At 36.6% G+C, this 24,473-nt stretch overlaps 2 protein-coding genes and 1 pseudogene across 3 annotated transcripts; 1 reads left to right on the top strand and 2 right to left on the bottom strand.

The window, feature by feature from the left end:
* The first annotated feature begins 1,227 nt into the window (after positions 1 to 1,227).
* LOC114827125 (agamous-like MADS-box protein AGL61) lies at positions 1,228 to 1,871 on the top strand (annotated as a pseudogene).
* Positions 1,872 to 2,585: 714 nt separating this feature from the next.
* Positions 2,586 to 4,078, bottom strand: LOC103443699 (E3 ubiquitin-protein ligase RSL1). Its single transcript, XM_029108796.2, has 2 exons — positions 3,258 to 4,078; positions 2,586 to 2,664 (listed from the first exon to the last, which is right to left on the bottom strand). Exons 1-2 carry the CDS (start codon positions 4,076 to 4,078, stop codon positions 2,586 to 2,588), a joined length of 900 nt encoding a protein of 299 aa, XP_028964629.2.
* An 8,255-nt stretch (positions 4,079 to 12,333) lies between these two features.
* LOC103443634 (AT-rich interactive domain-containing protein 4-like) lies at positions 12,334 to 19,670 on the bottom strand. Of its 2 annotated transcripts, none has more exons than XM_070805435.1 (16): positions 19,533 to 19,670; positions 18,501 to 19,060; positions 18,153 to 18,341; positions 17,684 to 17,737; positions 17,386 to 17,474; positions 16,795 to 17,071; positions 16,603 to 16,659; positions 16,306 to 16,337; positions 15,800 to 15,935; positions 15,545 to 15,718; positions 14,456 to 15,094; positions 13,762 to 13,899; positions 13,555 to 13,653; positions 13,161 to 13,261; positions 12,972 to 13,062; positions 12,334 to 12,882 (listed from the first exon to the last, which is right to left on the bottom strand). In XM_070805435.1, the coding sequence occupies exons 2-16, from the start codon at positions 18,648 to 18,650 to the stop codon at positions 12,757 to 12,759; spliced, it is 2,352 nt and encodes a 783-aa protein (XP_070661536.1). In that variant the 5' UTR covers positions 18,651 to 19,060; positions 19,533 to 19,670; the 3' UTR covers positions 12,334 to 12,756. The 2 variants fall into 2 exon arrangements, with proteins under 2 accessions (XP_070661536.1, XP_008380745.3); XM_008382523.4 differs by lacking the exon at positions 19,533 to 19,670 and having other exon boundaries at positions 18,501 to 18,879; positions 18,980 to 19,313.
* Between the last annotated feature and the right edge of the window lie 4,803 nt (positions 19,671 to 24,473).

Raw genomic sequence — 24,473 nt, 5'->3', positions numbered from 1 at the left:
AAATTTAGCCATAAATATAAATATACTAATTGTAACATTTTTAACATTAAAGGAATATATTTAAAAATAAAAATATTTTATTATTCAAATAATTAATGATGTTATTAATACCTAAGGACTTTGATCAAAAATTGAAAATGAATAGGATTTTAATCAATGGAGTAACAAAAAGAAGGATGTGAACCTAATTTTCCCTAAAATAAAATATTCTAACGGTATTGGCTGACGGAATGGGTTTTCCGTTAGGGGCAAGAGTTGGAAACTTATTTATTTTGTGTTAAGCTTTTAACTCAGCCCATGTGTGTGTTCAATGTTTGTGAGGCCTCAGGAAGATTAATTTTGTCCTTATAAAGATTAATTTTGTCTTTACAATTAAATATGAAGTCTTTTTGGTTAAATAATATTATAGAGTGGTTTTTGGTTAAATTAAATTTGGCACAAGTCCATTTTATTAAAGTTCTCTTAATAAAAGTTAAGAGGGTAAAGGCTAGGTTAATGTGTGGACAACAAATTGGGGACAGAAGACTTGTGGCTCAAAACACCTCACCTCTAACCAAAAAAAAAAATAAAAAAAAAAATTACCTAAAACACATCTTAATTATATGATTCATAACCAAATCACTGATTTCTTACCATTATATTTACTAGCATATGGGTACATACAAATGTGTGAATTTTTTGTTTTTGAAGCAGAAAGAGAGAGGAAGAGAGTGATAATGTGGGAATGGGGAGGCTTTATTTATTTGTTTTTTTTTAATTAGAGATATGTTAGAATTATATGTAGGTGATACTTTGAAAAAAAAAACAAAATTTTGATTGTGTGAAATTACATTTCTACCAATATTTCTTACTCATATTCAGTTTTAATTAGATGGTTAAACTGGTAATTTCATAGGATTTTGGTTGACTATGAGTGTTTTATTTATATGTAGGGGTGTATTCAATTGGAATTTTGAGGGATTCATGTTCAGTTTTAATTAGAGAATTAAACTGGTAATTTCATAGGATTTTGATTAACAGTGTGTGTTTTCTTATTATGTATAATTTAGATATACTCACTAACAGTCCATAACAAAACCTAGAGCTTTACCTACCATATTCATGCCAAGACTGAAAACAATATTGTATAAATACTTTCCTTCTATCTAGGGTTTGCTACTAGACTCCATCCCTCTAGGGTTTTCCCTTAGATTTCTTCCCTCTAGGGTTTACCATTAATATCCTGCCATGGCTATGACTGCTGAGTATCAGATAACAAAAAAGGCTAGCAAAGGTCGAAGAAAGATTGAAATCAAGAGAGTTTAAGTAAGAACAAGCGTCTCGTTACCTTCTCCAAGCGCAAAAGGGGTATCTTCAACAAAGCGGCCCAACTCAGCGTTTTGACGGGTGCAGAGGTAGCGGGGATTCGTGTCTAGCCACGGCAAAGTCTTCTGCTTCGACAGCCCTGCCCCTTATGCTATCATCAACCACTACCTTGCCGACAATAATGCCTCCTTATTGCCCGCAGATCAACCAGATCATCCTACTAATGCATCGCCTGTTATTATAATCCATAGTAGCAATAAACAAGTAGAGGAGTACATGGAAGCTAGGACGCGGATGGAGACAGAGAAGATCAAGCGAGGGAATAATAATAACAATAATATTGATGGAGTAAGAGAGAAAGAGGAGGATTTTGGTGGGAGAAGCCGATTGTAGCGATGACTATTTTGGAGGAGTTGGAAGAGTACATGGCAGCCTTGCACAAGTTGAAACACAGTGTGGATGTTCGAACTAATGAGATGCTTAGCAATGTCCGGACCGGCCCAACCGGGTGCAACTTCTCCTCCTTGATGACTATGGATAATACATACACTACCTACTACGGTTGAGCAATTCTCTTAGTAGCATAGCATGTAAGTTTTCGGAATTCTTCAGAAGTGACTCCTGGTTAGACTAGCCTATTTTTGTTTTTAGGTTGCCAAGAGCCAATAAATATATTATGAACTATTTTCAGTCTTTAATTTGATTCCCAACAGTGTCAATTTCTTTAAAGTGTAGAATCATAACGACAATATTGTTAGCGATAAAGACATCCGAAAGTAAACATCCAAGAGGTTTATGAATATAGGAAAAGAGATTAGAACGGAACCCCTAAATTTGTGTGATTGAGAGGCCAAGCGTTCGTCCATGTCTTTTACTCATCGAGCCACTCACATCATATGAGATCCTATAAGGCAAATGTTCGTACAATGAAACATTATAATACTTTCGTCGTCATAGACCCTCTTATTCCTAATTAGACTGTAATTAGAGTTTCTCAAGATATTCTTATTTCATAATTTCTTTTTTTGGTCTTTCCCACTCCTCATTCCCTTGATCATATATATGTTCAAATAATCTAAATTAGTTTTTCCAACAAATTCTACAGTTTCTTGTACACCGCAAATCTCAAAATATAGTTCAATATTCTCCGCAAATCTCACAGTACAGTCAACGTTTCAATCATAAAATATTCAAAGAAAATGAGAAATATAATCATCAATTTGAATCCGACCCAGTACATTTTGGTAGGATCCTCGTTCATTATGTGGCCCTTCAAATTTTCAAGTTGCTGATGAACATGTATGACTCTGATAGTGGCGCCAATATTTGCCGCAAGCATAGCAAAATTCGTATCCACACCTATATATAAAAATGCAAAATAATACAATCACATATTCAATTTTTCATGGTAAACATGAATATTATCATATTGATGCCTGATGAAAATCCAGTAATGTAAATTCTCTTGCTCTTTGGATTGAGTAGTGTTCACGAACTTCACATATTTTCTTTCCGTTTTCCAGTTTTATAGATATTAATCAAAGAAATAATAAGTAGTAAATACTTTGCCAAAGAAATAAACAAAAGCAAACAACTAGAACAGGCCAATATGTAATATATATGAAACAATCAGCAAGCAATAATCCTGAGCTAAAGAATAAATGTAAGCCATGTTTGAAGAACTGCATACAGAAAAGCATGCACTACTAAGCAAGAAAAAGAACGAAATAAGTGAAAAAAAGAGAACTCAAATCCAAAGATAATAAAATGGGTATTTGAAGACTACATTAGTCAATATGAGATCAAAGACTTTACTATAACCAAAAACATAAATTTGTAAAGAAAAACCATATAACAAAACAGGAATTAAATATGAATGGTTTGATAACCTCACGTGACCTTGTGACGGTAAAAATGAAGAATTATATATACTTGAAAAAATGATTGCTAACCTGCAAGTTATGTGTAAGCAGCCCTCGTTCTTTTCCACAATGAACTTGCAAGTAGGACACCTCCTCCATTTATTCTTCTTAGCAAGCTCCAACACCATGATATCATCCCTCTCTCTTTCATCCTTATTCAGATTTTGAAACTCCCAGCACTCAATTCCTGCATGCCATGCAACCTTGCACTGAGCACAGAACATTCTCCAGCAATGCGGGCACCAGGTGACAGTCACCACCTCTTCTCCATCATCCATCAACATAGCGGAGCAGTCCTTAAAAGGGCAGTAAACCTTCTGAGACCCCAGAAACATTGATTCACAAAGTGCATTTTGCCACCTATCAAACACTTCCTTAGGAATAATTGACTTGCATGACTGTGGCTCCAACTCACCTTTGCACTTCACGTCAGGACACTTCACCACTGAAATATTTTCCTGAATTTTTGTCCCAACATATCTCCCAATGCAATCACAGCAAAATGTGTGGCTGCAGCCACTGCTTCTGAACATTTCTCCGGTCGATTTTACGTCCAAGCAGATCCCGCAAAAACCTTCAGAGGATTGTCCAGTTTCTTTTTCCTTCCCCTTCAACATTTTCATTAGGGGTTCAGCACCACCTTCCCCGATTTTCGGGGGCTGAGTAGTAATATGGGGGCTTAATGAAGCAATTGCAGAGGACATTAGAGCCTCTTGAAGCTGCAACTCTTGTGCATATTTCTCATCTGAGATGGGAAATACTTCATCATCATCATGGACAGCTGAAAAGTAGAACTCATCAACCGAAAGAAGAGTGTTATTATCAGAGCTTGGTGATGATGTTCCCTCCATTACTAATTTTCTTTCAGATTCTGGCTTACGTTTCAACTCATAAACTCGTTATTTATTTGTATGCATGTAACTTGTACAAGGATTTGGATAGTCTCTCATCAGGTTCCAAGTACTTGGATAAAGACATTAGAAAATTAATGAGTTCGGCTGTTGATTTCTTCTCGACTTCCCAAACGATTGGCACTTTGCTTCATGCGGTAACAGTTATATTTTTGTATTCTCTGCTTCTCATATGTACAAATGTGTGTAAAAGTAAATATGCGTTTAATTTTTTCGTAAACAATTTAATGAATAAGTTTTTCATCTATAAGAGCATTTTCAATGGAGCGATGCAAATTTGAGATATAAAAAAAAGATTGTTTTATTGGCACCCCACACTTAAAATTATTCTTTTAAATTCCAATATTTACCTTACTTCTACTGAAGTCATCCCACCTGTTCAAAACAACAATAACATTTCACCTAACTGACATCTCGCTCACCCTCCACCACTTCGTCGATCCATGCTAAGCACTCCATTCCCTCATCACCTTCCCCTCCCCCTTCCCTCCCTGTCATTAGGCCTTTCGCAATTTGTAGAAACTGCAATTTCAGACGCCATACTCAAGGATGTCTACTTGATAGCTATGGGCAAGAAAACATATGGAAAGTGCCTCTGTAATATAAGGTCGGCATATGTTTGGGTAAATAAAGTTATCAAGACCATCTTCTTGTAACAATTGAATTATTGAGATCAATGGAATTGCGTTGATGGTTGTGAAATCCCATTCCCGGATTTCACTGTTATAATCTACGTATTTGTACTATTGAAATTTTATATTATTTCTCGAGGATTTATTTTAAATTGTTTGGATTTAGATTTTAATTAAATTAGTTACGAAGAGTAAGTTTGGAAAATAATTATTTAAAATTTGTTGACCTTTTCAGGTCACAAGTAACGTTTTCGAATAGGTCTTGAAGCCACGAGAGCATAAGCGAAAGCAGTTTGTGAGTCCGAATTATAATGGTATAGTTACGGGTGTTTGAAGTTGTGATACTATAGATTTTAAAAATTATTTAGACTATCACTTTGTGGGAAAGACAACCAATCAGATTTTAAAAAGATTAGGAGCTGCCCAATTAGCAGAAGGGGAAGGAGGGGTAAGGAGGGACCCGAAATGGGTCATTTTTGACCCGCAAATCATCATTTTTGACCCAGTCATATCTCCTTCATACGAACTCCATTTTGGGTGATCTTGGTGTCCATGGAAAGCCCTTGATAAGCCCTACATCCTTGTAGTGTTAGATTTCCCAATTTCTTTCCCATTTTTCCAGTTCGAAGCCACAAACTCACGGGTGTTACGACGGCTTTATCCCTTTTCCTGGTGGCTCCGGCAGGTTTCACCATCCATGACCACCACCAAAAGACTTCCCTCAACCCCAGGAACAAAACCCAAGCAGTTTTGTAGGCGTTGGAGTTCGATTGGAAGCCGAATCAAAGCACACCCTTTTCTAGGGTTTCAACGAATCAAAGCACACCCTTTTGCTCTACTCTTTGAGATATTAATTTCTGTAATTTTTGGTAATTTTTAAAAATAGTTGAATTTTTCGGCAAGTCGAGATGGTCGACCGCCACCCGCGGCGGCAAGTGCGGTGGCGGCCTGGCCAGTGGGCCGACGATGTCCTTTTAAGTTCAATTAGATGCCCTGATATCATAATTGATATCCTTATGATATGGTTTGATTGTTTGAACCTAATTTCATTACGATACGTGGTTAGGTCAAAATATGATTCGACGATCTGACCGTTGGATCGTCACCAAATCTTAATGCGTGATAGAACATAATATTTTTGGATCATAGAAACTTATGGATCGATAATCCAACATACGGATCTTCCCTAATTGGATTTCTAAGTTGGTAAAATTAAATGTCGACCGCCATTTGAATTTTGAAATTGGCGGAGATCCGACTGTCGGATCGTATTGAGATTTTAGTATGTTGTTATTTGAGCATAATTTGGACTTTGAAAAGTTATGGATCCGAAATCCAATGTGTGGATCTTCTGGATTGAATTGTGGACCCTACCTTTGACCGAGAGTTGACTTTTGGTCAACATATATCGAAACGTCATAATTACTAAAATTAGTACTACGGGGGACTAAGTGGTCTAGTGGGCCTACATTGGTTAGAGAGTGACTTGAATATATGTGATATGGTTATTACCTTAATTTCCTATGTTAGTATCCTTTGTGAAGATGAATTGGTTTTATAAATGTGACTTCTATTGAAATGTGATTTTTATATATTTAGCCAAAGGCCTATGATTATTAAACATGATTTGGCTTGGTACTGATGATGGTTGTGACATATGTGAGTTAAATTATCTTTTTAGTAATGTGATTCATGTGTATGATTATTTTTACTAGCCTCTCTGCACGCACTAACGTGCGTGCGAGAGGCATTTTTGCATCACGGGCGCTACGCGCCCCAAAGATGTGTTGTTTTAGATATTATTACATTTCTTAAGTGACTATTTTATAAATTGTGGGTGTGTGTCCATCACAACAATTTCTTACTATTTTCAATCATCTAACTTAGTATTTTTTGCACCCGCCCATTGTACAGAAAAAATGAAATTTATGAATTGCACACTAACCATTCCATTATTTTTTTTTTTTTTGCTTGCTGATTATTATGGTATGAACAACATGAAGGTTGGACCCAATAAGTGAAATAAAAGGAAAAACACAAAATGGAGAACATAATAAATCTCTCCCTCTCTCTCATGCAAAATGTCAAATATCTACCCAAGTCCTTAAATTAAAAATTTCAGATTCATAAGTTTTCAGTCAAAGTTATAGGCTAGCTAGGGATGAACTCCTAATATATGAAGCAAATCAAAATATGGACAACATGTACATATGTAAACATAATGTCTACGTGTGAAATCAAAGCCATGCTTGCCACCCATTTGCTTGCATTTGATGCTTTAGATTTTCATGGTTAATCTGCAAGAAATGATGATAAAATAAGAAGTCTAACTATAATGCACAATCCCAAATATAATGGTTGTAAGCAATTCAACCTAAATACCTTTGACAATTTTCTCACAGCAATACTTTTACTCCAGTTACTTTTGGAATACTGAAAGATAAATAATTTGTCAAGTTTGAGGTAACAAATTGTAATCATGTTTACAAAATTAAATAGTAAGAAATGTTACCTTAATCTTGTACTTCAACCTTTGTACTTTGAGACGGGTGTGATGCTTGTAAAACTGACCAAAAAATGCAATTTTATTTACATTTGAAAATTGAATGCAATTTGAATTTATAGTATACTTCCGTGTGAAAATAAGAGAATACTTACTGTATATAGAAAAGTTGTTTGGCAAAACAATGCAATTTTATTTATATTTGAAAATTGAATGCAATTTGAATTTACAGTATGAAAATAATAGAATACTTACTGTATTTAGAAAAGTTGTTTGGTCACTATTAATCTTTTTCCTGCACCCATAAATTGTTTTTTTATAATTCGAGATAATTAATTTGTAGATTTTTTTTTAATTTTATAATTTGAGATAATTAATTTTTAGAATGATATACAGAATGCCATTAAAAATAAATAGGTAAGAAATGGTGTTGTACCTAATTTGTTGGACTTTATTCCAAATTCGTATGATGCGAGGAGTTGTTGAAGATTTTAATTCTTCTACAGCCTTTTTCATGTGTCACCTATATATTGAAGGTATATATAATGTTAGAATTTCTTGTAACAAATTTAATAAAGAATTTAGAATACATACTACTCATGCTTCTTCTTTTTCCACTCTTTGAGAATTAATTGGCTTAGATCAGTAGCTTTTACTCTGACAGATATCTCCCAACCAGGTGTAAAAATAGAGACACGTCTGTTTGGGATCTTATCAATATGTAGTTCCTTTTCCATTTTTTGTGGGTATTCTTGTAAATATCCTGAGAATGAAAACAATATTTTTTTTTTTAAATTTCCATAGCACATGTATAGCACATTAAGATAATCAAAATTGAAACTCATAATCTGACCAAAATTTTAAAAACGCACAATGAAAATTTCAAAGAAAGAAGTTTAAAAAAACTAAAATTGACTTAGAAATACTAAATAAAAACTCATATATACATCCTGAAAGATGTCGTAGAGCGCATCAAATTCATCACCTAAAAGATGAATGGAAAAAAAAAAAAAACTTAAAAATTGAAAAGTTAAATTTAGATTGATATTTACCCAAAGAGAAAGAAAACATTTGTGATTGGAGAGATTGGGATGCAAGCATGTGATATGGTTGTCCCACTGCAATAAAAATTTAATCACAAAATTGTTAAAGGTGTGTCCTTTTTACCCCATAATTCATAGAGTAAAACAACATATAATCCAAAATTCGAAAGCCTGCAGATGTTGCTATAAAAAACAAACAAAAAGGACGGACAAACATACACACACAGAGAGAGACTGCATAAAAAGAAAACTGAAGGACTTGAATTTTTTTTATTAGCAATCATCACAAACCCCGACAGAAAAAGGAAACTGAAGGACTTTTGCTCTTCCACCGCAACATATAAATTGGAGAAAAAAAAGGAACAAATATAAGTTGGAAAGAGTACAAAGCAAGAAATAATGAAGAGAAAATACCTAGAAGGCAATGGAAGAGCAGAAGTAGGATTGCAGTGCCTTGCCAAAACTGGAAGAATTTCACAGCAGTTCTTTCTACCTGAAAGAATTTCAAACGCCCTCCTGCAGATACATGGGTTGTTACATTTAGGATTTAATCATGGGATTAGTGATGAGGCCGAAGTGGAAATGGAGAAGGAGGAGGAGCTTCAAATTGCAAGCTGGAGACTTCCATACCTCAAATCGAAGGCGGCGTGCTGTCGAGTAGTCCAAACCTTGATTTCACAAACACCTCATAGGCAAGATCCGGCGAAAATGTATGCCTTAGCCTTTAACGTCATTGTTTGTTCTTTAAATTTTATTATTACTTGTCTAATTATTGGCATCATAAAATGCAGGAAAATTGAAAACAAAAATGCATGAAAATCAGTTAACGTTAGTGTGGTTAGCTGATGGTAGCATTCATGTGTTTAATTGCCTAGAAAATGCAGGAAAATGTAAGAAAAATATCAAAAATCTTCACAGAATTGTGCTAATATACTTCCATGTATGTGTGCGAGCGATTTTCTTACCGATTTGTGTAGATTCTTAGCATGCAAATGGGTGAAACTGAAACATGTAGAGAAAGAGTAGGGAAAGAAGAACAGAGAATATGGAGTGGTAGGCAGCGGTCAGAAAACAGAAAGAAAAGAGTTGTACGTGGAATTGTGGGAGGGTGCAAGTGATTTTCTTACCGATTTGTGTAGATTCTTAGCATGCAAATGGGTGAAACTGAAACCTATAGAGAAAGAGTAGGGAAAGAAGAACAAAGAATACGTAGTGGTAGGCAGCGGTCAGAAAACAGAAAGAAAAGAGTTGGACGCGGAATTGTGGCAGGTTACAGAGTCTGTAAAATGAACGATTGTATAGAGAGGTTTGTATGAGGAAGAAGTTTGATCATAAAATGGGGGAATAAAAGATAGACGTGGGTGGGTTGGTTTTCGCTTTGAAAATTGTACGGAAACTACTATGCAGTTTGAAAACTGAATGTGCTAATCCAGCGACGATTCCGAGAAAGCCGCGGTGCGGGCGCAGGAGTGAAGCGGCGACGGTTGAAGATTACGTATCCAACACCATGGCAAACTCTCTAATTATTCTCCAGCCTTTCCCCATGTTTGAAATTCTTTTTTTTTTTTCCTTTTTTTGTCAATTTTTTTTTCTGTTTTATTTACACAAATGCCCATGAAACATTTAGTTTCATAATTTACTTCAGTTTTAATTTTTTTTTGTTTCAAGGGCTTTTGTGTCCTGCTTTTTTTGGTAAAGCCTTAAGACACCAAAAAAGACTTCTGGCATTCTATTAGTAGAGATGATAATGTGATCCTAGAATCCTATTAGAAGTGTATTGTAGCACTTATATGCTTGGGTGACATATTAGTGGTGACCTTGAGAAGTTGATGGTGTAGATGATTACGTTGTAACTCATAGGGGTTGAGATGTGGATAAGTTGAGGTATTTGAATTTACTACACCATTTAGTACTTGTACATTGATGGTCCTTCTTGGTATATCCGCATTGGGGGACCATATGCATTCTAGAAGTGAGGAGGATTAGTTGTACTTGGTACATTTGATGAGGGAATCATATGCTTGTTTGGATTCTGTTGAGTGATGTTCCGGAATCGTATCCTGGTTCGGATTCTGTTGAGTGATGGTCCGGAATCGTATCCAGCTTGTATCTCATCGAGTGGTTCGGTTATATATGCATGGTACTTTGAGATTCCGTTGAGTGATGGTCCGGAATCGTATCCTGGTCTGGATTTCATTGAGTGGTCCGAAATCCCTTTGGTGTCTTGTCTTGGTCCCTTGGATTTGTTTTCAGCTTCAGAGATGTAGGCTTTGGCCGAACTGTGTCGCTCTAGCCCTACTTTTCATGGTGTTGTATGAGATTATGATTATGAGCTGTTGTGATTTGTTTCAAACGAACCGTTGAATGTCTGGGTGACTCCTTCTGAGTAGTTAGAGTTCCTTGGTTAAATTTGTAAAACGATATGTTACTGCATTCATTGATTAAACAATTAAATGCTAAGATCACGTATCTTTGATTCATGATTAATTAATTTATGTGATTGTGGAATGAAATTGGGTATATGATTGAGATTATTATGATTGGAGTAATTGATTAATGTGACTTGAGAATAACATTGTGCTTCGTTGGTTCTTTGATATGTTACATACTATGATTTGAGGTATTATGTGAAACAGAGTGATTTATATGATGAAGGAATTGGAAAGTATTTGTGTGAGAATGGGTTACATGCGTGTATGAAAGATGATAATTGTTGTTTGACGTAAGGTTGATGTGTAATATGGTGCATTATGATTTTTCTGTTAGAAGTATTTTACGGAAAGAGTAGAGTTGACGATTGGTGAACTACGAATGGCTTGATCCCTTTTGAGAGTACGTAGCAGTCTAACGAGGAGGTTAGATGCAGCCATAAAGTAAGAAAATTTATCACGAAATTCGAATCTTGAGTTGTGCATTGTCCCCTGGAGGCGGGGTATGTGAGTGATACGGGTATTTGGTAACGTCACGTGTCAATCCTGGACGTATGTGGAGATCGGGGTGTGACAATGGTGGTGCATGTTGTTTGACTGTTGCGAAGGGAATACGTGATGCATTTGTGGGTGCTGGGTTTGTTTGCTTGTTTTTTTTTTTTTTATTTAAATAAGGGTAAATGAAGTAGTTCAACAAGAATTAAAAAAAAAGAGGTGTATTCATAAGATTGTGGAGTGTTAATAAAAAAAACCCTAAAAAAATCATATTTGCATCTTTTTTACACTAGAAGATATAAAAAATTATTTAGATTTAGGTTTTTATTTACCTTTTTCAACCAAGATGCATATTTTAAATATTTTCATTGGAGAATTATCCGGCCAACCAAAAAAAAACAAAGTACACATTTCAAAGTGTTTTACATCTTCCGTTGAAGATGCCCTAATGCCACCGACTCATTGAGCTGATAGAATGTTGCTGTGAATTTCATTATAGTATTAACTTTGAAGAGTATTTTTAATCAGCATATACAAATTTGAGATAGAAAAACCATATTTACATTTATGGAACATGAATTATACTTCAATGGAAAAGATGTAAATTTGTGATCTCGTTTACTTTTATCTCTTTAACAAGCACGACCCAGCTCCTAAAGATATAAAAGAAAATTAAATTTACATTTTTCGGCCGTGCTAGGTATTTTACATCATGTTCATTAGAGAGCTTTCAGGGCAACATGAAATATGTAAAGTGTCCATCCCAAGACATGTTTGCGTATCCCATTGAAGGTGACCTACTGTTGCCAGAGCTTGTGTTATGTAATGAACGGTAGGCTTGTTTGTGTTTGTGTTCCATCCAAGTAACTAGGCCAAGATGGGATACTCAACACCTTTTAGGGTGTTGATTCCTTTTCCATGTATACACTCCAATGATTTCCCCCTTAAAATCGGTGGCACAGGCGGTATAGGAGCGAAAACCCGCCACGACCGGGCCATTGCCACACGATGCAGATCCAACAGTTCACAAATCTAAGCCTTCATATGAAGAAGAAAAACTCATCGAATCAGCGGATTAGAAAGACAGAATGTGTTGATAGGTCAGTATAATCATAATCTTTCATTAAACGCTACATAAAGTCGTATATGTTCACAGAGATAGCGGCATTATATTACAACGACCCTTTCTGAATGATGGGATTTCTTAACTGTCCAACCTTAACAACCCCAAAGGGGAAACAGAAACAGACTGACACAAATGGTAGAGCAAAAAAGGGACAGAAATTTCCCACCCGAAACGAAATACCTACGCTAACTAGTATGCTCTACTAGACTTGCTGTTTTCTACCTTTGTCCTCCCCCCGTCTCTGGTCTCCTATTTTAGCATCGTGCAATTAAGGCCTAATCAGCCGTACAAATCAACTTCTCGTGCCAGATTAGGGAGGGAAGCAACCTCCAAATCAGAGAGCCAAAAGGAAGATGATATTAATTATGATATTGTAGGAGCAAAATTGAATTACAGTGGCCGTGATACTGTTGAGCCTTGGGAAAATCCATTTGCAATTTTCTGTGGTTTCTTCTTGAAATTGCTGATGCTGCAATGTGGACATATGTACTCCAGTCCATCTGTTTTTGCATAATCCTGCAAAGTCGAAACAAAAATTTAACATATAAAAGCCAAATGAGTTGCTTTCTCAGCCACAAGGTGCTTACAAATTTTGGGATAGATACCTTAAAAGCACCAAGACCCTGCCTTCTGTCGCAGCCAAAGTGAGCCCACTCACCGCATATTCCACAGTTTACCCAATCCCCTGCTGCACTACTGTAGAACAATATCCAATTTCATGAAAGCAGGCATTAGCTAATACAATCATTTTATGCCAATGGAGAAGAAAAAAAAAAGACGGGATAAATGCGAACCTGTGACACAATAAGCAGCACTCTCCATCTACATCATCATGAGCCAATTCGTATTCTAGAAGGTAAGTTTCGTAGTGTCGTTTAAGTGTATTTCCAACACCCTGTGAAAACAAGAATCAGACTCACCTGTATCAATTGACCTGTTACAAGCTACCGAGTCTTACACATAATACGTCCCTATTCATCCGGTCATAATTATACACTATTTAGGTGTAGAATATATATTTGGAAGAATCCCCAATTATTCTGAGGTTCAAGTACTATTCTCCCATAAGCATAAACCGTCTCACAATTTTGGTCCCACCCTTTCATTCTCTCTTACCTCTTTGCAGATGTTGTAGCATAAAATACTTCAAAACTGGAAAACAAAACCAAAGGGAGATTACAGACATACAGTCATTCTATTGGTCATTGTGTAATTGCGCATTTTTGAGAAGATCTGTCCTTTCCAGTTGATGCCATTGCCAACATGAAAGCCTCCTCTCGTAACCACCTGACAAACACCTCAACTTTTCAATTACAAATTTTACAAAATTCCATCGTTAGTTATTTTAGTCACAACGTCAGCCCTAATCCTGGCCAAGGAATTTGATGATTTCACCTCTTTATATAAGTTGTACAGGTCAAGACGCTTTCCATTGAGAATGGCATCTGGAAACTCAGCGAGTCCACCTTGGGGAATGAGCCGATTATGTCCTCGGAGAATTAGAAACTGCATTACATCCTTCAAAAACTCCTCCTGCTCAAAGGTGAAGTAAAAAAGCTAAACGGATTATGTGAAAAAGAAAGTAAAACCCCACAGGTTAAGCATATAGTTAGAGTAACATTAAATAAAAATTCATATTCATTGTACTATTATAATAGTGGAATTCCTCTTATGTTCGCACTTTACTTTTACTCCACAACATCGCCTTTATACCTTTACTAATTCTTATTTTCCAAGGAAAACAACATCTTTTGATACAATTTTGGAAAAACGAAAAAAAGAGAAGAAAATTCTCGCTGCCAATTTAAAACTACCTATTTCCCATTTTGACTTCCCTATTTACGAACCTAATTACTTTCTTGACGGCTATTTTATTCTATGACCAACATGTATATTATTTTCTTATCACATGGTTGCAACCTACAGGAGAAAAAAAGATCTGCAGCACATGGAGAGCATGGTAGTGCATGTATGTTGGTTAACACCTACAATGTGGATATATAATATAGCTGTGCATGTGTGTGTATAATATATAGACTTGTTCAACACCTACAAATTCATTTAACACTTTAAGCAAAACATAGTTCACCTCTAAGCAAGAATGTATTGGGCTTCTACCACAACCATGTTTCTTTAGTGGCAAAGGATTCAAGGAAATAATCTGCTTAGCCTGAGAAGAGCTTGAGTATGATTTTCGTTGTGTTGTAGGAGTTAATCCAACAATACTGAGCTTTGTGGGTGGAGGAGGAGGAGGCATATGAGCCTTGACTTGGCCTCCTTCATGCCCATCTACCTCAGACATTCCAGAAAAGGGTGTCATTTTAGGACGACGAACATGAGGAATGGGCCTCATTGCGGCTATTTTCAATCTTTGCCTGGCTGGAAGGAAAGATGTGCTAACCCCATTCATTGCTCCAGCAACTCTGTTGTCTTCATCAATTTTAGAAGCAGGTAAACGTTGGAGCCCCTGGCCATCAAGAGAACCCAGGCATGTCTCTTGGCATGGTTGAGATCTCTTCCTACTAGGAGGAGGTGGTCTCAACCAAGTAGGAAGGCTGCTGAGAATCAAGTCGTTTGATTTACCATCTTTCCCCAGACTGGAACTGAAGAAAAGAAGGCGATCAGCATCATCTTTTTCAAAAGAAGCCACAGGTAATCCCTGAATGCTGGCAATGCCCAGTGCAACTAAACTGTGATAAGAAACATCAGGTGCGAGCTGCCTCAAAACCTGAAATTGTAGCCACAACAAATACAACAGTTGCATTGTATTAGAAAAAATGGTCCATTTTTCTTCAACATAAAAAAAAGTCAACACTGAAGATTCCAAGCCAACAAGCTAAATTTGCTTTTCCACAAAGAATGCTCCTTAGATAACCAGATTTTAGAACTATGCTTCGTAAACACTGATGTTGTCCCAATAAAAATAGAATCTCCATTTTCACGAGGCCCGTTCTTGGGCATGAGAATTAGATACCTCCTTTAACCAATTAGCCTACCCCCAATTTCTTGAATCCCCTCAACTAAGAGAGAGGAGAATTTGATTACTACTGCAGAATGGGCAAGTGAGTGGTGACTAGCAGAATCAAAATTAACAAAAGGGGGCATCAAATTTTGGTGTCCCCGCAGTTCTTCAATATCATGCTAGCAAAGACCAAGATAGAGGAGATATAGATCAAACCTGTGAAGCCCATGCAGGAACCTTCATGCTAACTTCAAATACTGTAGCCCCACATGCAATTGACGCAGACTTTCGTGGTTCAGATAGAGGTGCTTTGGTTTCGTCATCTTTGGGCAATGCACGTACAAGTTGACTCTCTTCGATAATTTCATGCTTTATATGATTCTCTAAGAGCTGAAAGTAAACAGGTAACAAGGTGTAAAGTTGAACAGCTCCCAATAACAGAATTTTTCCACACAAGTCCTTTAGGATTACCTGATCATCAAAGCAAGTTTGAGCACTGCCCGACACAAGAAGTGATATGTGCGCAGAACTACAAGTTGATACATCACATCGCATAGTCACGACACCACGAGAAAAAGTCCCAGCCTGAAGAGGCGGTGGAGGAGCACTAAAAACATTAAAAAGCATTCATTCATTAATTTTATTCACTCTAGGGCATAACTGCTGAACAAGTCCACATGGGGGAAATAAAAATAGAAAAGTACCGGGCAGTTTGAAAATTTAATGTAAAGCCGTTTCAAATACCAAATTGCAATAATATTTAAAACCTTTCTTATAAGGAACAAAACCATTAGAAAATGGCAACTAGCCTTCCAAACAAAGTCAACAGCATCCTTTCTCCACATGAACAGTTAACATTTTAACCAATAAGATGATGCAAACTACTATACTATTAAATAATTGCAAAACCCCAATCCAGCTACAATAAAAGAGCATCCACCACCATATACATCAACTGTATAAAGGATCCAACATACCTAAATTTTCCATGAAGCTTGCTCCCACGCATCTGGAGCAACATAAACAATAAAATGAAGAAAAATAAGAACTCCTTGCACCATGATGATACTAAGGGTAGTATGTTAGTTTTTGTTTAATTTTTTGATAAACATAAATAGAAAATTAGGAAAGTTATGTAAGGCAGTACTAATTATCATTTCTTCAATAAGTTTAATCAGGAATAAGCACTTTCTGGAGGGGCAAGAAGAAAATATTCCCCTAATTAGAGCTATAGTAAAAAGAAACACAAATTGACTAGCCAAAATCACACTTACTTCAATGTTTAAGAGGGCATTGAGACCATCCTCCAAAGGTTCTAATAAGCTTGCATCCTGAAAACAATTCATCCCATAAGTCTATGGATGATTTGGTAGTATGTTCATTCCTGCCGGCTTTTGTGTGCATGTTTTCCCAACTGAAGAATAAATATTTAAACACCGGTAAAAAACAAATATATGCAAGCTTACCAATGTGGACGGCTCGCCACAAACAAGAAACCTCAAGGTCACATCATCATCATGTATCTTTATAGCAGGGAGAGTACCCAAGGAACCTTCTTCATCTTCTTCCATGTCTGCCTCAGGAAGATCAACGTTGATTTTTATACGGTCACCAAGAAGACATGGCCCCAGCTCCGCACTAGATTTATATATGTTAGCAGGAACAAGATGGTTGTTTTCTACACAGTAAAGTCTAAAGGAAGCGTATGCAAGTTGGAAAGCATCCCATGTATGAGTTGATGAACTGCAATCAACAAAACTGCAATTGTCAAGCCTGTTTAGTGCTTGTACAGAATATAGGAGCGTAAGATGTCTAAACTAACGATGATCATGCATATTGCACAGACAATCCATATAATCCAAATCAATGATGTTAAGTGTCTCTAGTGACAGTAACCAAACATTAACCAATTTCTATAAGTAACCAACATTACTGTGTGCAAACTGCAAATACATATACATTTGCACACCAAAATGTCATCTCTTCCCCTGTAACCAATCCAAGAAGCTAACACCCTTTATGCATATGCTCAGATAAATGAATAGAAGGAGAAGTACCTCTGTATCACTGAAAGTAAAGCATGTCGAAAGTGGCAAGCAGCAAAGGAAGAAAATTCACTTCTCCAATATATCACATAAGGAATCCCCTGCAGATGAAACTTCCATACTCAACCACAATTTTCAACAAAACCATGTTACGCAAAATAACGGGATTGTTCAGACGAAAAAAATAAAAATAAAAATGAACAGGCTTCAAGTTCTGAAACAAGAGTACAACACCCAAACTAGCCATTTCTCACTAATTCCTTGATAGTGAACTCCTGAGAGCATACTTAATAAACCTTACTAAAATTACCTTTGAGTGAATGGCTGCTGCCAATGTTGCACCATATGGAACCTCCAAATAAACCTGCATATATGTATTATATGAAGTTGAGCCCCATGTCAAATAAACTTCAAGCATACAAAGAACAAACAGAAAAGAGCATAGAAAAACAAAATAAAAAAGAAAGAAACATCAACCATAATTGGGGAAAGAACTGCAAACAGATTTCGACCACAAGAAATCATGCAAGAAACACTTTCCGCACACATCATAAGGCATTTCCCATTTACCCACTCCTTGAGTTTTTCAATGTCTCTTGTCAAATGACTAACCCGGAGTTAAAAAATCGCATGCCGCCATAAATATATACAAATAAGAAAGCAATTCCCACATCCCATGAAATATATTTTCCTTAATTCATCAATGCAAGAATGGAATAGGGGCATAGATCATGTATACAAACATGGGATTTTGCAAGTTCAAGAAATTTAATACATACAGTTGTGGGCAATGTGGCACCAAAGATCTCAGATATAGCTTCAGGAGTCGACAAGTCGACATCTTCCCAGACAAGAGAACCAATTTCATTATTGCCAAGCTGTTCTCCTTGCAGGTATACAAGATTCGGCTTATATGACTCAAGCATTTTACAAAACTCCTCTTTGGTTGGCTTGGTCAGAGTTTGAACCTGCATTTTAAAGAGTCACATAGAGGGCAAAATTAGAAACTATAACAAAACCAGGAATTCACCAAATAAGTTAAGAACAAGAAGATATTGGTAACAAAAGCATGCGCAGCACATTTGATATTTAATATTCAGAAGATAATGGTAACGAAAGATTTTCACCTCCAAACGCCCTGAGGAAACCAACTCCGGAAACGGGTATCTGAGTTTATCATCTGCCGTGTCCTTATTACGTTTCTCTTCAGAAATTTCCGCACAATTGACCACAAGCAGACTACAAGGGTACTTTGAAGCTCCCTGAGAATGAAACATTATTTCCTGCAGGCTTCCACACAGTTGGCAAAGCAAAGTAGCTCAAGCTCCTCACAGAAGATTTAAAACCGGAAAACCATTGAAATCCCCTAGACTATAACACTGAAGCCAGGCCACAACTTGGACCATAGTTCGGATTCCAATCACACCAACCTGATCCAATTTCACCTTGTAGCTAGCATTCAAGCAAGCAAACTTGGGGGAAAATACCTCGATTCCAACCCAAAAACTGTTGAAATTAGAAAAATTAGCCGCGACCCAAATGAGAAAACGTGGGGAATCAACGAACCTGATAAAGAATAATGGAAAAATCACAAAATCCCACCGACCCAGATGAGGAAATTGAAGAACTCGAACAGCCCAGATGAGAAATTGTGAAGAACCGACCACCCAAGTGAGTCCTTTAGCTTCTACAATCACAAAAAAGCACAAAATAGACGAGTAAAGTATGAAAAGAGAACCCTAGGCCCGTAAAATCCAAATCCCCAAAAAGAAATTCGTATAAAAAAACAACCCCAACTTCTGTTAGGATTAATTTATTTATCTTTTTCTATCTATCGTAATCTAACTCCCCAAAAATAAAATCAAAATTCTCAGTCACCAAAAATTTTAATAAAAATTTAAAAGTAATTATTATTCTCATTTGTTAAATAAGGTGGGTGTGTCAGAAATATGCATTCAAAACCTCATAAAGGTCAAACCCAAGAGAAAAACATTGAAACCAATCAAAAGTCCTTTTGACGAACTTGACAAAGTAACAACCTTTGATTGGAACCCATGGTGATTAGTGTAACATTAAACCCAAAGACTGTAACATTCGACGAAATCGAACAGTAAATTTTCATGTCCCATTGGGATTTCATGGATTTTTTGTGTCATTACCCACAAAGATTCGGAATTTGGGGAGGTACAGGAAACAACAAACAACAATGTTTTTTGACGTGGTTGCGCATGCTCCAAAAGATAATCAAAGAAAAGCCCAGGATTTCTTTACTGTATTTGTTTTTGTTTTGTTGTTTTGAATTGGATTCCTGTTGTGTTGGGTTTTGATTAAGGTTTGTTTTCGTAATTCTTAATGTTTCTTTTGATTCCTTAACGTTGATTGGGCGGATGAGGGGCTGATGTTATTTGACCGACCGGAGCTTTGCTTGATCGAGCTCTCATCCAATTCCCAGTCTCCACGAACATCTCGCTCCCACGCGCGCGGGTAAGGGCACACTCTTGCTCCCTGAGAACCATCCTGAATTCGAGCTAGCATGCACCCAGAAATATATCAAACAAGGAACAAGGAAGAAAATATGGATATTTTATTTGAATCCATGTAATCTCACTCTCCACCCAACTTAAATTTTAAATGTGAATTGTCATCTTTGCCTTAGGCCTCATTTGGTAGCTCGGACTGTACTGACTATTTCTGTCGGATAGGATAAATAGGCACCGGATAGTACTGACTAAATTAGTCGGGCGTTTGGTGCAGTATCGGACTAATGATCGTATTATTTATGGTGTGTTTGGTACTGAACCAGATAAGAAAAAGGAAGGAAAAAAAATCAAATCTTTTTTTTTTGTTTGATGAACTTTTCTCTCTCCCTTCCCCAGATTGCCGATCGTCTCCCCAGATTTCAGATCTCCTCCCCTCACTCCCTCCTCCTCCATCACTCCCTCCCCAGATGAAAAACAATTTCCCTATTAGTTTAAAAAAAATCTGTTAATAAAATGAAAAAAAAAGGAAAAAAAAATTGATAGAATAATCGACAAGGGAAGTCGTTTTGGTCTTCTCCGATTTCGTTTTCGAAACGGCAGTTGTTTTGGCTGCAGATTTCTCCTTCTTGCTCGACTCGGAGAGCTTGTACGAGGCCTTGATCTTGATCACCTTCCCTATCGCCGTCGAACTTTTTAGCTGCACACCGGAGTCTTCCTCCAGATGCAAAAGTTGAAGAACGTGACCAGAAATCTTGAATTCGAGCACCATAATTGAAAATCCATAAGCAAAAAGATGGAGAAGATGAAAACCCAGAAGCAAAAATTTGAAAACCCAGAAACACCATAATTGAAAACCTGGGTTTCGTCTGCCTAGCTACCTTTTCTTCCTTCTTGGGCTCCTCCATCGCCAGAGCCTCTGCTGGCAGTTGGGAAGAAGGGAGAGACAGAGCAGCAATACCTTGGTGGAGTTCGCGTTGGGCATGAGCAGAGAGGGTCGGAGAGAAGAGCATACGGGAGCGCGAACCCGACTAATTATACCAACCTATTGGAGAGGATAGCTAAGCGGGTGCGGAGTGTATTAAAATGGTGGGACCGGATTATTTTACCCGGTGGCTATTTCACCCGCAAAGCACCAAACAACTGAGTCCGTACTGTTAATACTATCCGATCCCTTATACGAGCTGCCAAACGAGGCCTTATTGTATAATTATCATCAAGTACAAAATAAAATTAACAATAAAACTAAAATTTATTAATAAACCCACACTAATAATTGAATTCTTACCATCACTCAATCTTTCTTTTACGTTCTATTCAAGCTAAAACCCTAAGACACTCACATAGACAAAACCAACCTATTTTTACACATGGACAAGGATTTTGAAGTTTTGGAACCTTCAACTAAGGTATGAATCGATTTATGTGAGTTTTTTTGTTTGATTTTAATTATTTTTGTTTAGGGTTTACACATTGATCTAAAAAAGGGCCTAGGCGGTGGTGAGCTGAAGCGTTTTCTTGCAAATTGATTGGAAAAATCAGATTGGCTCTAGGCGGGGCTAGGCGGGGCTAGGCAGAGCTAGGCGGGGCTAGGCAGAGCTAGGCGGTTTTTTTTTTTATGAAATTAAAAAATCCTATCTAAGTCTAAGTGGTTTAAAATTGTGAACTTGTTGTACATTTGTCATCCTACAATACTCCTCACTATGGTTATATGACATATATGCTTAATGTGTTTTTAAATTTTGAACTTGTTGGATACTCTTTTTGCATTTTATCATTTTTTTATTATCTTATCCAAGGATTTCATACAATTATAATTTTTTTGTAAGTGTCAATAGGCACTTATTTACAAGATATACAAGAAAATTACCTAAATTCGCCTAGCCGCCTAGGCGCTAGGCGCCAACCCGCCGCCAGACTAGCGCCTAACGTTTTTTAGAACCTTGGGTTTACAAGTGTATTGCTTGCAAAAAGTTCAATCACATTCACACATAAATCTACAGCTCGAATATAAAATCATCATTAGCATCAACTTTTCTTACGCCATCTTCTTTGCATTGCGGACATGTTTAATTTTTAACAAGGTGCTAGTACTACTTGCATTCAGTGCACCTGCATCACTGCCCGATTGCCCTGCACCCCTAGGACAATCCTTTCAGAAAGTAATCATCAGGCCACTCGCTAAATTTTCTCAAAGGCACCAGCAACTTTGGGATGCTCAACCGTGTTGGATTTCTAAGGTTTCATTCCATCAATCAAATAAACAATTCACATGAAGTGATTGTTGACTTCGTCTTCTTGATCAGGTCCAGTATGTGTACACTCATCCTCATATACTTCACACTGACTATTAATAGAAAAGTTTGACAAACCATGGACGGAATGAAGCATAGAATAGCATAGACGGGCATATGATCGAAACAAAGCGTATTCACTCTCTCCGATTTTATTTTTCTTGATAGCTGTACTGTTGGGGATAACTACTCCATTCATGATCCTCCATGCTACACTCTCAATCTTCGTATAACAGGTTTTCATTTAATCAATTTAGTTTTGTTTTGAATGGGTGTAAAGATAAATTTATATTTTGAATTGGGTTTGTAAGGGTAATTCAAGTAGTAAATGTGGGTTTAAAAAGATTTTGATAGTTTAATTATTTTTAATATGGGTGTAAAAAGTAAGTTAGGTATAGAAAGATGTTATATGAGTTCAAATAAAATTCTCAAGAAAATATTCGTTTTAAGTAAGTCAATCTCTGTTTTGAAAAGAAAGAAAAAGGGAGAAGAAAAGGAGAAGTCAATCTTTTATGCTCTCTGTAATTGTGGATATAATATTGAGAAAAAAACTGGATGGATTATGTACTCATAAGTCACAACTACTTCTACACATGCACCTTAACACGCCGAAGTAAAAAAACCAGTTTTTTGTTATATGAGTAATGTTACCCTTATCGTATATTTATGTATCTCTTTAATAGAAGTAGAGTCTATCTAGGTATCATTTCTATTAAAAAGATGGTACAACAAATATGTGGTTAGAGTAACGTTAATCACATGATGGCCCACCAATATATTAGAGATTTTCCCATGTAATTAGACAACATTAATCTCCAACTTTATGAAACCACTAATTAAGCCACAAAAGACAGAACAACAACACAGGAAGGGCAAACCCCAGGAAAAGCTTTGGACCAAAATTAACATTAGCTCCAAGATTTAAAATAAAAAAGCAAACAAAGTTGGAAAGGCCGGCCGGTAGATAGATCAACACAATCATGTCACCAAACCAACACAAAATATCCTTAATGCTGTTTTCATTTGTTTTGAAAGAGTTACGGTGTTCATTGATGCAGAAATTCATAAAGAAGGTAGAGTGCAATGTGGTCTCATTAAAATCTTGGCAGTACTTTTTAGTGATATTGTTGCAGTAAAGAATTAAACGCAAGAATTCGGGTATGGCAGTATTTATGTTAGGAGTTTCAAAGTGTCAAAGATTGCAAAGAAAAATAAGGAAAATTGATGCAACAAAGAACGAACAACAAAATACTTGCGTAATGTGGTTCACCAAAAATTGGGCCAAATCCACGGGCGTTGACTGCAATTCTCTCAAATAATCACTCTCCTCTCAGCGGGAATCTCAGTAAAGATTCTCAGTGCAAAATGTTGAGCTGGAAATTATTGTGCATCGAAGCTCGTTTTAGATCATAACAAGTCAGTAACAGATAATATTGGAGAGCTGTCTTGACCTAATTATAGGCTCATTTTCAAAACCCACGTTAAACATGAGGACTTAATTTGTTTCTAGAGGCCGTGACGTTCTTTAGTTGAAAATCTTTTGAGCAACCACTGGAAAATGTCATGAAAGTTGAACGTTGAACGTTGATTGGCTCGTGTACTTTTACCTAATATATTACTGTAAATCTTCTATGATATATTAATATGCACACTCAAAGCACTAATCTTGAGAAGCCAATGAAACGAAGTAAAAGATGAATAACGAATGGCAGCAGCAAGCAAAGATCTTCGGCTCTCTCTACACGCCTTGTGCACTCCTATATGGAGTAGGGTTTTGTGCTAGAATTGTGTATGAAATTGGAACCTAAGCCTTATATTTACAAGTGAGAGTATTAGGTTTTTTGCCCATAAAAAAAGCCCACCACTACATATCTTTAGCACATCGAGAATCCACAACTTGATAGAATGGCTAAATAGAATGGCTAAATAGCCAAAATGGTTCTTGAGATTTGCATAACTCATCACTTTGGTCCCTAACATTTCAAATCGATAAAAGTGGTCCCTGAGATTGTCCACCATCCATCATTTTGGTCCTTCCGTTAAAAAATCCATTAAGTGTCCTGGAGCTCTTGGCCGAAAGTTTGGACAATTTTCAAAGCTTTGTAACTCAATCGTTTCTTAACCAAATTCAACCCATAGTATATCAAAATAAAGATAGGAAAGTGTAGAATAAGATTATACCTATTTGGAAGCCCAATGGCAGCCGGAGATAGTCAGAAAATAGTCTCAAAGTTGACTGGTCCAAAGGAAAACTGGAAAACTCGCCGGAAATTGGGTAAACTTTAAACGTTCATAACTTCTTCAATACTAAACAAAATCAAGTGATTCA

This window comes from Malus domestica, chromosome 09, assembly GCF_042453785.1.
Source record: "Malus domestica chromosome 09, GDT2T_hap1".
Taxonomy (NCBI): Eukaryota; Viridiplantae; Streptophyta; class Magnoliopsida; order Rosales; family Rosaceae; genus Malus; species Malus domestica.
Note: the sequence above shows the minus strand (reverse complement) of the source record. Positions and strands in the feature narration are given on the sequence as shown.

Coding starts and splice junctions, on each gene's coding strand:
- LOC103443634 (XM_070805435.1), bottom strand. CDS start 18,650: ATGTTTCATTCTCAGGGAGCTTCAAAGTACCCTTGTAGTCTGCTTGTG. Junction 15,719..15,799: donor AAACTTGCTTTGATGATCAG/GTAATCCTAAAG, acceptor GTTTACTTTCAG/CTCTTAGAGAATCATATAAA. Junction 13,262..13,554: donor CAATGACCAATAGAATGACT/GTATGTCTGTAA, acceptor TTGTTTTCACAG/GGTGTTGGAAATACACTTAA.
- LOC103443699 (XM_029108796.2), bottom strand. CDS start 4,078: ATGGAGGGAACATCATCACCAAGCTCTGATAATAACACTCTTCTTTCG. Junction 2,665..3,257: donor TGCTTACACATAACTTGCAG/GTTAGCAATCAT, acceptor TTTTATATATAG/GTGTGGATACGAATTTTGCT.